Below are 16,269 nucleotides of genomic sequence, written 5' to 3' on the forward strand. Positions count from 1 at the left end.
ACTATAACGACAGATGAATAGTGCAATTTTATGATAAATACAATCACATCTCCCAACACAAATGTTAAAATGTAGGAATGAATCAATTTCAATCTTTGAAAAAAAAAAAAAAAAAAAATCAGATACAGCAACACGAGCGCAGGTGCCGAAGAGCAAATGTTATTAAGTACTACCCAACGTTACAGTGAAAGGTAGTTAGGAAGATACAGTCCCCACAAAAATTCAGAACACAGGATATCAATACATTTGTTATTTGCCTCAGTAAGCATTCTCCTCAAAATATGAATTGTCCCTTTGGAAATTCATATGCATACAATGGTGTTTAAAAATATTTTTTTAATGTGGAAATGAACATCGACACAGCAGCTGTAGCAAGGTTGTTTGCAGAAAGCTACACTGTACCATCCAATCGCCCCTCTACACTGACACTTTAGTACAGTTGGACCAGAATTACTATCGGCTTTGATTTATGGTTTGCATTTGATATTCTGTACTTCATCTTTGTTACACTATTAAACAATTATGACTTTACAATCATACAAAAAAGTAAATTTATATATTAACCTCTAGAAACAATTAACTTGAAACACCCATAAAACAAGTATAACAATTTCCTATTTTTTACCAAATGTAACAGAAAATGAACACATCTGATTGCACCTGCTATTAGAAGTAGAAACATTTCTGCTTCATCGTACAACTTTCTTTCTCCGTTGACATGACCCACATATTTTACAATAAACCATTCAGTAAGGATTTGCACACACATACAATATAACATATTACACACCCTCAGCAGAAATATGCTCATTCAAACCAACTTAGTCCTTTACAGCATATTAAAGATTGCTTAAGGCTTTTTTGCGTACAAATTACTGCAGTCCATGCGAGACAAAACACCTCCATATATAACTGAGATTAATGTTTTTAAGTTTAGGAACCCAAAGTGATATGGTTACAACAAATGTCAGAAACACTGCATTTTAACGAGGCAATACAAAAAAAAACTGACCACAATTGCGCATGACTTTTAACATCATGAAAAGGATTGATGGCGTTTCATCAACTGCTTAGAAATCATGTGGATATGTAACCACATCAGTTAAATCATAGATGAGCAACTGCTCTCGTACACAGGCACAAAGAAATGGAAGAACAGTTCATAGCCAGTCTGGTGACAGACTAATGGTTTGTTTCTGTCACCATAACACTTTTTGAAATAATGTCAACCATCCATTAAGCAGCATACAAAGCCACTGATGTTATATTACGAGGAGGATAATGACTAAATACATTAAGGAAAAACTGCCGACTCAAGAGGGGAAAACTTGCCTATAAGATTAGTTAAACAGTCCATACTAGACCATATCTGTATCTATGATAACACAACTGAAGATGGGGGATCCTCTTGGAGAGGCTGTCAGATAAGTTGCAATTACTTAACTCTAAATAAATAAATGTGACAATAGCATAACAAAAACATAAACACCTGTCAAATAAAGAGGAAAGAATAAAGCAATGGCATATAAAGTATTTCTCTGAAAAAGCACGTCTGTGCTGATGGGAGAATGCCAAATGTTGGCTGCAATTGTTAAGGAAAGAGAAAGGGAATAAGGGGCTGAAAAGTGCCTTTGTGGATAAAACTCCACTCTCCCTCTTATGGCCTGAGAAAAGTTCTTTTATTATGACTGCTGCTGTTCTGCTTCATTGTTATTTTTCACAACCATATTGTTTAGCGGCGTTGACGATTCGGAGATGTTGTTTTCAAGCTCTAGTTGAGCCAGTCCCTCCTCTGTGTTTGTCCATGAGCTCATTGACTCATGTACTGTTACTGTGTGTTCCTCCATCTGCCTTTGGAGGCTGTCCATCTCCTCCCTGATAATAGAAGAATCTTGCATTTAAATAGCTGCTAAGCGGTACACAACAAAAAACGGTCGCGAGCTAACCAGTGGGACACGTTCACATGCACTAACATGTACTAGAAGCATGCATGGCCGTCCCATATATGTCAACAAAGCGACTTCATTCTCTGCTCAGGTAGAAAGTACTCTACTATCTTTACATTTGCTGCAATATTAATGTTCAGAATATTAAATATAGCTCCTTTAACAAAGTCATTTGGTCAGAACAAGAGGCTTACTTGAGTTGCCGTAGACAGTTGTGCAGGTTGTTGAGGGGCTCTTTGTTGACAGAAGTTGATGGTTTCAGCAACTCATCCAATAGGGAGGCAGGCACTGGGCAGTCTGGAATCTTAACTGGTGTCACTGGATTGGATGGGTTCCCCTCACTCTTCAGCTCCATACGCTGCTGCTCCAAAAAAACAAACAAACAACAACATAATTTCAGGTTTGTATTTAGTCTGTTATCTCCAGCAGGCATTTCTTACTTGGAATTATACTTGCAACATTTGACTTTAAAGCTTTGTAACGCATGCCTTACCTTCCTTAGACGACTCTGTTTGAGGTCCTGTTTTAGTTGCTGGTTCTGCAAAAGGACCGTCTTCATACTGTTCCTCAGCTCACCCACTTTGGCCTGCAGCATGAACTTGTCCTTCCTGGTGCCACTCAGCTCATCCTGCACCGACTCCAGCTCCACTTTGATGTTCTGAGACAGAGAATCATCTTTAGTAAAAGCTATTTGGTGCATTTGTAAATACAGAAACAACTTATTTCTTTTAAACATCAAGTTAGGTAACACGCTTTGTTTCCATCTTTCACAAGTGGAAAGAGCATACTTGCCTGCAGAGCTCTCTGTAGGTTGTCGAGCTCCCTGTGCTGACACTGCTCCATCAACTCCAGCTGCTGCTTCTGAGCCTCGATCTCCCTCTGCCTTTGCTCCACCTCCCACTTCAGGTCCTCTACCTGAACAAGCAGTCAATGTTAGACATCAGTGTCAATGAAAGTTCTTTTCCCAGGACAATGATAAAAGAGTACATGGTCAAAATGTTGTATTATAATCAATTCAGGCTAAAAACACAAAAAAGCATAATAAAATCAATATAATATAACAAAAAGCATTGTGTTCATAGTGTTCACTTTGTCAAGATTTTCAAATAACAGTCATCAGCAAAATATTTCAGTGTAAGTCGGTCTCTCACCTCTTGGTTAGTGAGGGGCTGCTTGGCCAGTTCCTCGTCCAGTTGTTTCTGGAGGATCTGGAGCTGTGAATGGGCCTCAGTCAGCTCCTCTTGGAACCTGGAAACCTCCTGAGCATGCTGCTCATCCTGAGCTCTGCAGAGTAAGCCACATTCAATGACAAACTGACAAATGAGTGATAAGATATAATATATTGATACAAAAGCAACTTGCCAAAAGACACTGCATTCTTTAAATCAAGCAAATGCACATACTGTAGTTTGTGGGATTCACTCTGCAGAGCTTTGACCAGGTCCACTTTGGCCTGCAGGTCCTTTTTGATTTCAGACAGCTCCAGCATAGCTGCCCTGTAGTGCCGTCTATTGTGGGCCGCCTCAGCCTTTGTTGCTGCCACCTAAAGGACACATCACATTAGTACTATCCGAAAGACTCCAGAAGAGCCAAATGCTCCAGAAAAGCTACTGGACTTAAGATGGATACGTGTCACAAATCCGCTTTCTAACTTTTATATTTCTTAAAGGCTTCTTACTGTGCCTTGTGCCACACAAATTATGTCAAAGTATGTATTCAAATACATTCAAATTACAGACCCTTTGGAATCATTTGAAAGGCAAAAAGAAAAGGAGAACATACTGTGTCCTTAGAGCTCCTACCTGTTCTTTCAGGTCATTGACTTTGGTTTTCTCTTTTTCCAGGGCAAGCTGAAGCGTTTCAACCACCTGCTTCATCTGCTGGTCCTCCTCCTCTTTACGCTTCAGAACAGCTTGAACCTGTAAAAAAGATGAATGGGACAACAATGTTTTGTTAAAACTGATCAAAACGTATATGTTTTTTTGTATTTCAGCATACAGGTAACACAAGACTTTACAATAAAGAAGTAATAAAAAACAAAACATCAACATTATAAGATTTTTCACCTGCAAGTTGAGCTGGACAAGATCCGCCTCTCTCTTAGCTAAAGCAGACTCCAAAATGTTGGAATGCTCCCGCAGTGTATTGTGGGACTGTGCCAATCCAGCCAATTTCCCTTTTTCATGTTCAAGCTCCAGTGCTAGCTTCTTGTTGGCATCTTCTAACTTTCGTATCCGCTTCTTGAAGCATCGGGACTCTTGCAGCTATGAAATCAATTCATGTCATTAATACAAAGTAACTGAGTGACTAGACAAGTGTAAACATACTGCTCATATGTGATCGACATCATTAAGGGAAAAAAAAATACAGGAAACACATCCCATTAGAAATATCGAGCAGTTCTGTTAAAAAAACCTGAACATATCAACACAAAATGATCATTGTTCACCTCATCCTCAAGCTCCATGACCTTCTCCTGGTACTCCTCCAGCTCTGTGGAGGTGAGGGTGATCACTTCCTGCAGCTCCTTCTCTAGCATAGTCTTGCTGTTGGCCACAGCCTGTAGCTCAGTCTGCAGAGTCTTAATCTTGTCCTGGATGGCAAATAAAACCACACTGTATTTCAATACGTTGCCGTTGCAGCATTATTCACAATGAAAATACAAATATCTTTATGCTTGCAACATGTGAGATGAACATCAGGGTAGATTGAAGGCTATCCTAGTCATTTTTAAAAACATATTTAACTGGTGTCTTTGTTTCTGTGAAAAAAAGACTAGTCAAGCACTTATAGTACAACCAGCTATAAGAATACTCTTAAACTTCAAATAGGAATGCAAAATATTACTTATTCTTCAGTTCTGCTCGCAAAACTAACACCTCTTGATTTTATTCAGTGCAAGAAAAACAGGTTTTATAGACCTTGTATCCCAACTGCCTTAGGCTTCCTAATGTTTGTGAAATGGTAAGAAGAGTCACGCAGATACTTTAACCTAATTTAAATTCCTAAATGGATGAGAGCACACTGTGCTTACAAATGTAGTAGCTGGGAGTTTTTCAAGTAACTGTAGAAGGTCTGGCAGATGTATACAGTACCTGTAAGGCCTGGCTGTTTCCCCCATCCGACACCTGGGCCTTGAGTTTGACCAGCTCTGCCTCGGCTGTCTCCTTGTCAGTCAGAGCCTCTTGGAGCCTCCTACTCAGGATGCCCACAGCGTTCTCGTAGGCTTTGTGCTTGGCCTTCATCTCCTTCTGAGCACTGGTCAAATCTGTCCCCAGTCGCTTCACACGCACCTTCTGCTCTGTGATGGCCCTATTAGATGCAGATAAGAAATCAAGTTAAAAATGTCCATGACGAAATCTGATTGTTCTGACAGCAGACCATAAAAGCATAAGAACACAAGTGGTGTGCTGACAGATACATTTCATTTACAGATATAGATGGCACACAAACACAGCAAAATGATGCGGATGGATGTAATTTTAAAACCACATGTCATAGGATCAGAAATTGCATAAGAACTTTATAAAAAAGCCTTTACTTATATTTATAAATAGTACTTGATAACAAAGATATGCGCTACGGTCCAAATCATTACTGTGGGAGTCATTCCTGGTTCCGTATCTCTATGCAGCAGATGACTCACTTTTTGGCTTCTCCCTCCAATTGCTCCACCTGTTTCCTCAGACCTTCGTTCTCTTCTGCGACTGCTGCTAGTTGGCTCTGATCAAACTGTAAAGACTGAATTGGGAGAAAAACAGGATCCTTCACATTACAATAGGTTTATTTACACATGCTTATACTTCACCCAAATCATCAACATTTAGTTTTATTGTTAAAGTACTTGTGAAGTAAATTTGATAAGGAATATTGAACAAAAACAAATACTTATAATTACCTGGATCTGGGTTTCTAGCTGATCCCTTTCATTCTGAATGACTTGCAGATGGGCCTCCATGTTGTTCATCTGCTCCTGGACTCTCACCACCTCCTTCGCAAGCCGGGCCTGTTCCAGCTCTGCATTCTGCTTCTCCCCCTGAACGCTCAGCAGCTCCTGCTTCAGGTCCTTCACCTCCGCCAACAGGCGTTTTTTGGTGGACTTGAGCTCACTGATCAATTGGTCTTTGGAGCTGGCGTCTCGGCGGTAGGCCTCCACCATCACCTGTTGAGTCAATAACCATGTGTCTTATCAATGAAGGGAGTATAAGGGAGTGAGATACTTCTCACATGGTTATAGCAAAAAAACAAAAAAAGAAGTTCAATCATATTCTACAGGATTTGCTTTTTCATCTTACTTGTTTCCCACTATCCTGTACACCTTTAACAAGTAGTTAATCAGTCATGCTACATCTGTGTACCTCACACATCGCTGATTTACCATTAACATAGTTACTTCAGATGCAGTGAAGAGACATATTAGTTTGTCGATAATGCAGCCAGATTTCTCTTCGTTAGCACTAGAGGTACACTATTTAGCATACCCCAGTACATTTTCGTGGACCAAAATGAATGTTAATGCTCGAGTCTGAAGGGTCTACAAAAGCTCAAGTTATGAAAGAAATTCAATACAATTCATATTTCTGTCATTCTGTCAATGAACTCCACCCTCTTTTTGACAGCCTGTCAATGTAAAATGAGTAACATCCACCCCTGCTCAATCCACTGAGCCGTGTCAACCAGCACTCTTCCATCTGGCTCTACAATACACCCTCCCACGACAACATCAGCATCAACCTTCGTCAGTGGGGAGATTTTTTTTAAATAAATAAATGTAATAATAATAAATATTACGCAGTCTACACTGGCTTCTAAAAACTTTACCCAGTGAGAGAAAGCTTTAGTGTCACGTACTGTAAGAGCAAGGAGGATGAATTACCTTTTGTTGTTGGAACTGCTCCTTCAGTTTCTGAGCTTGCTTCTTCAGGGAACTATTTTCTTGTTGAAGTGTTTCAATCTGTAACAAAGCAAAGGCCTTTCATTATTAACTACACGGTGGTGGAGGGGTAACCCCCCCGAAAATGTTATCAAAAGCTACTTGAATTATGTTTAAATTCTTGAATTGTCCAGCTTAAGCCAAATGGAAAACACACACCTTCACCTTTCATGCAATTCTAACAATGCTTTATGCCTAAATAATTGCTGCTCACCATGGATGAGAGACTATTTGACCATAACATATGTAACTCAATGTGTCACAACAGAAGTAGATGGGAGTATATTGATGCCCAAAGGGACACAAGGGAATGCCAATATTTGTTGTTGAGTCACTGCTTCAACCGTGCTTGTGGTTATATTTCAATGCCAGTATTTTAAGTTTCCTTTTGCCGTTTAAATTTGTTCACCTCCCACCTGTACCCTACCTGATTGGCTTTGATCTGGACTTCTTGTCTGAGCTGATCCAAGATATCTGAAGCCACCAGAACATCTTCTCCGAGCTGTTCAGCGCCCTCGTCGAGTTGGCTCTTGTCGGCCCGGGCTGCCTGCAGCGCTACCTCCAGGACAATCTTCTCGTTCTGGAGGTACTGGATGTTGTCATCCTTGGCGCTGCCGTCTGTCTGCAGCTCAGCCAGCTGGGCCTCCAGCTCCAGGTATCGGGCTTCTAGGTGGTTAATGGACTGCTCTTTGGTTTGCAGGTTGTCCTGAGTGATGGTCAGCTGGCGCATCAGCTCCAGATGCTCTTTCTGGAGTGACTGCAGCTGCATGTCCTTCTGGGAAAGGATCAACTTTGCCTAAGAAAGATTGAGTGTGAAAGGCAGTTTAGAGCAGAATATAATACACATTTTACTGAACATACAAGGTGGGAAACAAATGCCTTGACTACCTGCTCTAGTTCCCTTTCCAGGGAGCTGGCTGTGTTGGCCAATTTAATTAAGCGTTCTCGTTCATCCTCAAACTCCTCCAGTTTGTGCTGCAGATCATCTTCCACCATGTTCTTTGCATCCTGAATCTGCTTATAAGCAGCTTCCTGGGTCAGCATGTCAGCCTAAGTCACAGACAGTAAACGTTTTTAAACAATATGCTAAAAAACAAACAAATAAAATAACATTTTAGTTGTGGTCAATTAGAAAAGCCTGCTTTTATCTAAGGTCCTTGACTGAATGATGACCTTAAGGTATGGGTTATTTCCTAAGTGGATATGTAGACTTTACAAACCTGATGATAGCATATTTACAAAGGGATGTTGGAAAGTATACCTCAATGCCTTGCAGCTGAACAGCAATACGCTCTTTATCTTTGATAGAGCGGTGTTGGGTCTCTGTGAGTTGGTGGGACAGAGTCACATTCTCCAGCTTCAAATGTTCCACAACACCAATCTGAGTCATCTGTCCAGCCTGGGAGAGATAAAAACAGATAAAAAGTGTCATGTCAACTCTTGTCTGACAAATGTCGAGCCATGATGAAAAACTAACTGCATTAGCATCAACCAGCAACCTGCATGTTGGCCATTTCGCTTTGCAGTCGTACTCTGGCCTCCTGGGCCAAAGCTAGCTGCTGCTGGTACCACTGTCTGAGCTGCTGAAGGGAATCGATTTCAGCCTGAGAAGTCTTCATTCGGCTCTGAAGGGTGCTGCGCTCCAGCTGGACCTGTTGAAGCTGGCTCTGAAGACCACCCAACTGCTGTCGCAACTCTTGTACTGCAAAAGTCCAACACCAAAACATGTATTATAATCATGAGTTTGGATATGCAAACCAGTGGTCTGGGTGGTTCATTAAGTCAAAGCACAATTAAAGATGTTGTTGAGTTATTGTTACACTCAGTTTTCTGGATCTCCGTCACACACCTGTATTGTCTCTCGAGGTTACAGAGCTTTGCATCTCCTCCACCTTCCCCATCAGCCTTTTGTACTGGTCTTCAGCCACCTTCAGGTCATTGCTCAGAGAAGTCAGACTGGCATTCTTGCTCTCCAGACTACCCTGGAGCTCCACCATGGCTTTCTCTAGCTGGTTGCAGTTTTTCCTCAGTGTGCCGACCTCTGTGGTGAGGGCACTCTGCTTCTCCTGGCTGACCTGAGCCTCCTCCTTCTTAGCGTTCAGTTGAGCATTCACTGTAGCGAGCTGGGCCTGAAGCTCTGTCTTCTCTTTGAGAGCCTGGAGAAAATGACAGTGAGGTCAGCTCTTAAGCCCAATTATTCTTGGATTCCAGTATAGAGTAATCTGGGTGGGTAAATGAACAGCCATTAAGCTAAATGTAATCTTTTTGGAGGCTGTGATGCATGAACTGGCAGTCATTAGCAGGCGAAGTTGAACATGGTACACAACACATTACGGTGTTAGCGGATTTGTAATTACCACTGTTTATGCAAACACAACTAGCACTGTAAAAGACACCCAAGCATGGGTGGTTTGTGCAGAAAGAACGGAAATAAGAGTACAAAAATCAACGTTATTTTACCTGATTGGCCTCAGAAGACAAAGATTCTAGCTGACCCTCCAGTCTCATTTTCTCTTTCAAAACCTGCAGCATATCATCATGGCCCATCACTGAACTCTCCAAAGAAACACTGCAAAAAATTTCAACAATATGAGTGCTTAAATTATTAGGCAAATAATTGACAGCAATCAATGTGAGAACTGTAATACTGGCTTAAATTTGTCTGTTAACAAAACATTAATACCAAAAATTGTCAATTGTATTATTTGTATTCCTTCCCTATCTGATGTTGACAAATACCTGCTGGAGAAACTGTCTCTGCGGCTTCGAGGCTCCCCAGTCGCTTCTCTCTCGTGCTCCAGCTCGAGCCCAAGCAGGTGCTGCTCTTCACTGGCTGCCTGCAGCACCTCCTGCAGGGAGGGGAACTGACCCATGGCCTCAGCGGCAATCTCCCTCCCCTCCACCGTGTAGGGCCCCCGCTGCCTTTCCACTGCTGCGGAGAGGAGCCCGTACGTCCCCCTGGTAGACACACTGCTGTAAGATGAGCTGTCGCTGTCATTGCCGTCGTTCCCTGGCCTCGTTCCTGATTCACTGCCGTCCATTTCTGACACATTGTCCCCAACTTGGAGCGACGCACCAGGCTGTGCTTCCGTCTCACAGGTGCTGCCCACCGACATCACACTGACCTCAGACAAAGTGGACACTGAGCTCATGGTGGACTGGTGGGAGCTCATGGTGTTGTCTGCTGCTCTAACTCCACCACCTCCTCCTCTACCTGTACCATCATTCTCAGGAGACTGGTAGTCAGCCAAGGAGTGGATCTTGTTCGGACGGGGGGATCTGGACTTTCTCTCTCTGGGGGGAATTCCCAAGCTACCCAGTTTGGGACCACGGGGGACAGTGGTCCTCAGGAAGGAATACTCCGTGGTCATGGCAAGAGTGTTGGCCCTGGGCAGATCCTCGGGATGCAGCATGAGCTCTGGATCCAGGGTGCTGAATGGCCTGCTCTTGGGGGTGGTGCGGTGAGACTAGAAATAAAAAGACATGAACCATGGTACTTCCACCCTGATGATCAAATCTGACACAAGGCTGCTTGAAACACACCGTATAACATATTAAATTAGAAATGGCAATGACAGAAACTATAAAGAATGGAAAGAAAGTGAAAAGCTGTGGCCTCTACACCTCTTAAACTGTTTATCTTCTGGGTTACATTTTCCAAGAAAATAGCATGTTTAGCAACCAACATCAGCTGAGAGTGAGCCCACACGCACAAGATGAATGGCACATATACAGCCTCAAATATAGATAGTTATCTAATGGTAGAAATTTCATGTTAACATAATGCTGAAGCTGCCGAAACTGGTTTTGGAAACATTAGGACCTTGAGGGGAAATAGAAGATCTGTTGCGGTCCATAACCTGACAGCTACACCATTAACTCACCCTCTCCTTATGTCTCTGAACTCTGTACTGTTTAAGCTGCTCTTCCAGACGCCGACGAGCATCCAGGCGAATCTTCTCCTCATTCTCCATCTCCAATGATGGCTTCTGGTTGGCTAAAAAGAAAGTATGTAAGGCCCCAAAAAAAGAATGATCCCTATCATTACATACTGCATATCTACACTACAGCTCTTTATTTGCACAAGACCAGATTTTATGACTGTTCGAGTTTTAATCCTAGCAATGAGCTGCATGTCGCTCATGTTGATTCCAAGTAAATACCTGTATAATGTTGGTTGTAAAGGCCGAGAATCCTGTCCTCACTGCTCACACGGTAACAGTAAACAAATTATTCAAATTGGAGTTTACTATGTTAATCCATGGGGAGGAAACTAGTAAGTCACAAATTGCACTGCAACATTCTCCCTTTTGTCTGACAGCTACTGCAGACCTTTAGAGCAAGTGACAGTATGGGTGTTACACTACATGTTACATCCATATATTTAAAGTGTGCCCCATGCTCTATCACTGTCTCCATTTGCTTGGTTAGTGTATGAGACTATTAAAAACTTAATTTCAGTCATGACTGCAACAGCTATGCAGCAAAAATTGCCAATATTGCAATGAGTTAAAAGACTGTGTCTATACATGCATTAAATACATTATAAATTTGATTCAAAAGAGATGCTGTAGGATTCTTCATGTGCTTCTACATGTATTCTGTGTGGGAGATATAATGTGCATCCAAACTAAATTACCAGTTTATGCCAAGCCTAAAAATATTACATTTCATAACTGCAAACTAGGTAACTGTGCATAACTTTAAAATACCGCCAAAGAGATGACATACAAGAGGGATTAGTTCCAAAACGCAGCCATTAGTCCAAATAGTGTTGCAAATGAAGCACCCACACCAAATTCTAATCAAACAATCAAATGCAATCTATGCAAGTCCTGGAAAGGGAGTAGACTCATTCTGTTCAGGTAACACACAGAAAAATAAGTTAAAATGGATGTGCACATAAACCAAAAAAGCAAAACATCCCACAGCAAACTGAGGTTAAAATACAGGGGGGTTTAGAGGGGGCATTCACTCCACATAAGTGTATGCTTACACAATTCAGTCTCCTGCAAAGGCATACTGAGTCTGAGCGACTGCAATGAATCACCCGTGTGAAACGTGATCTCAGCACTAGCCCCCTCAGACTTCTCTAGCATCATGGGTGGAAAAACAGCCAAACCTGGGGAGGGCTCTTGGATCTGGGAGTTGACTGGGGAGCTGGTGCTCTGGGGAGGGGATGCCAGAGGCAGGGACCCATTTATATGGGTGTTCCCTGCAACACTAAAGTCCTCTGCCAGTCCATTTCCATTTGGCATCGCATCTGAACTGACAGGACCTAAAAGAGAAGCAGGAAGAGAAGCCCCAAGGAATTTGACAATTAGTCATGATAAGTTATTGTGCACTATACTGCAAAGCAAGGGTAAAGGTATTCCACCTGGCAAGCTGGCTGGGCAACTCTGTCAAACAACAATAGCTTAAGTCAAAAAGGTGGCAGGAAACAATGCAGCATGTGGCGCACATTTAGGGCTCATCTTGTAAGACAAACATATCTAAAAGGCCCTGACAACCTATTGTCTTTATCAGCCACATACTACGGGCAATTAGGTCAAACAACAACACGTATGTTTTGGTTATTTAACGTGACACTTTCTGTCTGTGCCGTTTTGTCTGTGCTCTTCTCACTGGTTTGAAATGGGAAGGGCTCGGCTGGAAAAATGTCACGTATGTCTGTGCACCAATCACAATTTAGATAAAAAATCTGATAACAGTTGTGGGATTGTTTGCTTGTGTTGCCAGGCCACAGTGAAACAAATCAAACTACACCCACCGCAGCAAAATAGTTAAAATTTTTGAGAAAACATTAATACTACTCTGAAACTGACTGCCTACAATAACTGAAAAAATATACCAACATGCTTCTTAAGGCGACATCATTGATTAACACAAACAGATCCAGCACAGTAGTGATGGAGAGTTCTGTCTTTCCTGTGAGTAGGGGTGGTGATGTCAAGTCTGAGAAAATAAACTTTGTGTTGGCAACTGTCTCTGCTGCATTGACTTTTATCTTTTTCTTCTAAAAAAATATATTTTCAGTGATTTTCATATTGACTTGTTTAATCCTATAAGCATGTTGTGGCCTTAAGATTACTACTAGAGTTTAATTCAGCTATGTAACACATCAGTTCAAAGAGCCATGTAACATGGAGCGGTAGACGGCCTCAGGCCTTGTAGTAGCCACCAAAACAGGTCATGCATTGCAGAATACAGGCGTTACCAGTAATATCCCTGAAGGGGAAAAAACTTTGCAGATCAGAGAGCAGAGCTGGACATGAGCTAATCCCAGTACAAGGCCAGGAATATATATGTAGGAATATACTACAAACAGGTCCAAACACAAGATGATTTCTAGCCTTTGACATCCTTGTGGCTTTGATTAGGGGGCGGGACATTGTCATTACTCACCATTATAAATAATCCCTTTTGCATTTTGTGTGTTGTCCAGCCATTGTTGTTTCAATTGCATTTCACCTTCCATTTTTGATTTCATAAGATGTTCTTCTTGATGAGCATTGGCCTCCATCTGAGGTGCTTCTGATTGGTTACTATCCATTGCCATTAAACTGCACAGTCACACTTTTGCTGGTCCCCCTTAGGAAGGAACCTCTCACAAAACCATCTTCTTAGGAAGCAGGCCAGCTGAGTCAGTGTTCAGGAACACTTCTGAACACAGACAGCACTAAAGAAAGAAAACACCCAATAAATATGGCACATTATAAAGATCAAAATACATCACAGAATCAGAAACTGGTTATTGCCAAGTACGTGACACATACAAGGAATTTGGCTAGGTGATTTGGTACGTAACAGTAAAACACAGTGCAATGGTATGACACGATTTAAAATATAAAAATGTACAATAAAATATGGTAAACAAATGAAAGTATGTTAAAACAACTATATCATTAAAGTGTCACGTGTATATTAAAAGAGAAAAGATGTGCAAAGAAGAAGTTGTAACTCCATCTGACACTAAGGATGTTATGTAACAACACAACTCTAACATAAGCTAGAGTCAAGAGCTAATAAGCTGGCTTGTAGTTAAGAAGATTGTGTCTCGTTAAATATAGAAAAACTAGCAAGTAACATTGAAATCCTTTACTTTGATACAGACAGAGATACGACAACAGACAGTTCCACGTTTGCCTTTTTATCAGCTAATGTCCAGTTGGAGCTGATTATTAAGGCTAAATTAAATCTTTGTAAGAATCTGTAGAAGCTGTTGGAGTCAGACATAACGTTACGCCTCGTCCAAACCTTCAACTGTCACATTTCAGCTTTCGTTTTATTGTGAGAGCATCAGCGGCTGCTGCTTCTGATACACGTTTATATGCTGTTTTCAAATTGCGTACATTTGGCAACACGCAAGGCCCCGGTCGGTTTGCATTTATGGATTTTAATAAGGGTCAAGCATTAGGTCATCTCTTTATTGACAGCAGAGTGTAAGCAGCTGTCGACTTAAAGTCCGATGACAGTGTTATTATTAAAATCGTCTGCATGTTTAAAGCTATACGACCATCGTATGCTTTGGCTATTGATGATAACCTTTGACTCCAAGGTGGTGTTGCTACGTTAGCTATCAGGCGGTAGCGGAGTTACTTCAGCACGGGTTCACATGCTAAAGTCCCCAATTCAGAGACAATAACAACGAGACAGTCATTGATGAATGCTGATATATTGCCCTCATGTCTCTACTGGGTTTAGTAAAACTCTACAGGCTAATGACAAGAAGGACAGACTTAAAGCGAGACAGCAGCTAGCAAGCTATCTGTGTTTACGGCGGAATCTGTCAAGCTACATTTGCTAACTCGCTAACGTTCGCTGGTGCAGAAGGAGGGATTTCTCAAATATGTTTTAATCAATCAACAAATTACCGTCTGTCGCGTAAGTATGTTACAAAACCCCATAAGTAAATTAGAAAATGACAATTTCAGTAAGTGTATCAAAAGAGAATAAATGCTCACCCTTTCGCGAGCTTCGTCGTTTACTACGTGGCTGTTTGGTTTCCGTCCCTTATCTGTCCGACGGGAAACAGAGGACACGAAACACATCTGGAGGAAGAAATGGCGTGTCTGCTGCTCACAATGTTTGGGTTTTGAATACAATAATAATAAATAAAAAATCTTTGAGATAATGATATTGCCAATGCATATGGCAATGTTACACTAAGTACACGAACAATACCGGAACGGTGGCTTCTGGTAAATCTGGCGGATGTGGCACACTGTGCTTGACTGGTGTGTTCAAAGAGCTGCGCCCTACTTTTCATCTGTGGTCCTGAAGCTAAACTGCCGCTGCAGGTGCCACTACTGCCATAAGCGGTTACTGCCTGTTTTAGCTGAGCCTGCCGCAATACGTTGCACAGAATGTAAGGATTGCATTAATAAGCACATCATTAGGCTGTATAATGCCACTGCTCAATGCTATAATATTATAGTGGATTTCACAGAAAGGATATTTAGTTCAAATGGTATATAACTACTAGCCCTTTATTTAAAATATCCTGTCACTATCGTCCATAAGCGCAATTTGCTGAATTGCGTTGGTATTAGGCTATCAGCATTACTCCACAGCAGCTGTGTGCAAGATGAGGGCCTACAAATAATGTTGACTGTTTCGGTGAAACAACAATGCTCTTAACTGTTGTTTGTCCATGCATAAATTAACCTTTATATTCATCCGTGTAATAAGCATGCAAATAGTCTGAACTGAATTCAATATTTGTGTCCATGGGGTACACTAATAGACACCTGCAAACAACAAACAACGATGAGGTGTAAAGTATTTGGCTCTTTATTCCTATTTCATCAGAGTCTCCAGTCAAATGACATAGTTAAACTTGCAGGACCCATCTATTCACTTTTTAATGCAAATAAAAATAGACCTATAAAGCCAAGGATAAATCTTTTTTTTAAATTAATAAGTGAAAGATTTCAACTTTGGTGCCATCTAGTGACAGTATCAAGAATGACACTGTCATAGACAAACGACAACAACACAACCTCACCAAATTCCCCCATAATTGTTTCTTCCACCCAAAACGTGTGCTGGTAGAATGATATAAAAGATGCTAAACTTTTCTAGGAGTGAAGGTTTCCAGTCTGTGTTGCCAATTGCCCTCCTTCTTTAGAATTATATATAGATATAAGTCTTTATAAATTACTGTGTAACAGTGACTATATTTGATTTGTTTACTCTTTTAGACTGCAACTGTGAAAGACGGAAAAACATATTGTAAATTCACACGTATATTTATGCATTTATTTGGATTGAATAGTTAGTCATATAGCTAATACTATAGGCTACTACAAATAATACAATCTCACATTGCTAAATGCATGAGACAAACATAACAATAAAACATCTGTTAGCCTAGATTGGAAGAAAGAT

General features: G+C 41.2%; 1 protein-coding gene across 2 annotated transcripts; it reads right to left on the reverse strand.

The window, feature by feature from the left end:
- Window positions 1-9: 9 nt before the first annotated feature.
- Window positions 10-15,057, reverse strand: golga3 (golgin A3). Of its 2 annotated transcripts, none has more exons than XM_068703888.1 (24): window positions 14,844-15,057; window positions 13,285-13,558; window positions 11,876-12,157; window positions 10,764-10,876; window positions 9,619-10,346; window positions 9,340-9,448; window positions 8,729-9,035; window positions 8,379-8,581; window positions 8,141-8,278; window positions 7,768-7,929; window positions 7,307-7,675; window positions 6,823-6,900; window positions 5,845-6,108; window positions 5,593-5,687; window positions 5,042-5,258; window positions 4,396-4,539; window positions 4,013-4,210; window positions 3,749-3,865; window positions 3,350-3,489; window positions 3,098-3,230; window positions 2,739-2,861; window positions 2,440-2,604; window positions 2,141-2,307; window positions 10-1,875 (listed from the first exon to the last, which is right to left on the reverse strand). In XM_068703888.1, the coding sequence occupies exons 2-24, from the start codon at window positions 13,436-13,438 to the stop codon at window positions 1,683-1,685; spliced, it is 4,599 nt and encodes a 1,532-aa protein (XP_068559989.1). In that variant the 5' UTR covers window positions 13,439-13,558; window positions 14,844-15,057; the 3' UTR covers window positions 10-1,682. The 2 variants fall into 2 exon arrangements, with proteins under 2 accessions (XP_068559989.1, XP_068559991.1); XM_068703890.1 differs by having other exon boundaries at window positions 12,002-12,157; window positions 14,844-15,056.
- Window positions 15,058-16,269: the final 1,212 nt, after the last annotated feature.

Source organism: Cebidichthys violaceus, unplaced genomic scaffold (assembly GCF_023349555.1).
Source record: "Cebidichthys violaceus isolate CVI_PGR_0920_01 unplaced genomic scaffold, fCebVio1.0.p SCAF_9, whole genome shotgun sequence".
NCBI classification, from domain to species: Eukaryota; Metazoa; Chordata; class Actinopteri; order Perciformes; family Stichaeidae; genus Cebidichthys; species Cebidichthys violaceus.

Coding starts and splice junctions, on each gene's coding strand:
- golga3 (XM_068703888.1), bottom strand. CDS start 13,438: ATGGCAATGGATAGTAACCAATCAGAAGCACCTCAGATGGAGGCCAAT. Junction 10,347..10,763: donor TTCAGAGACATAAGGAGAGG/GTGAGTTAATGG, acceptor TTTTATTTCTAG/TCTCACCGCACCACCCCCAA. Junction 7,930..8,140: donor TTCAGCTGCAAGGCATTGAG/GTATACTTTCCA, acceptor TCTGTGACTTAG/GCTGACATGCTGACCCAGGA.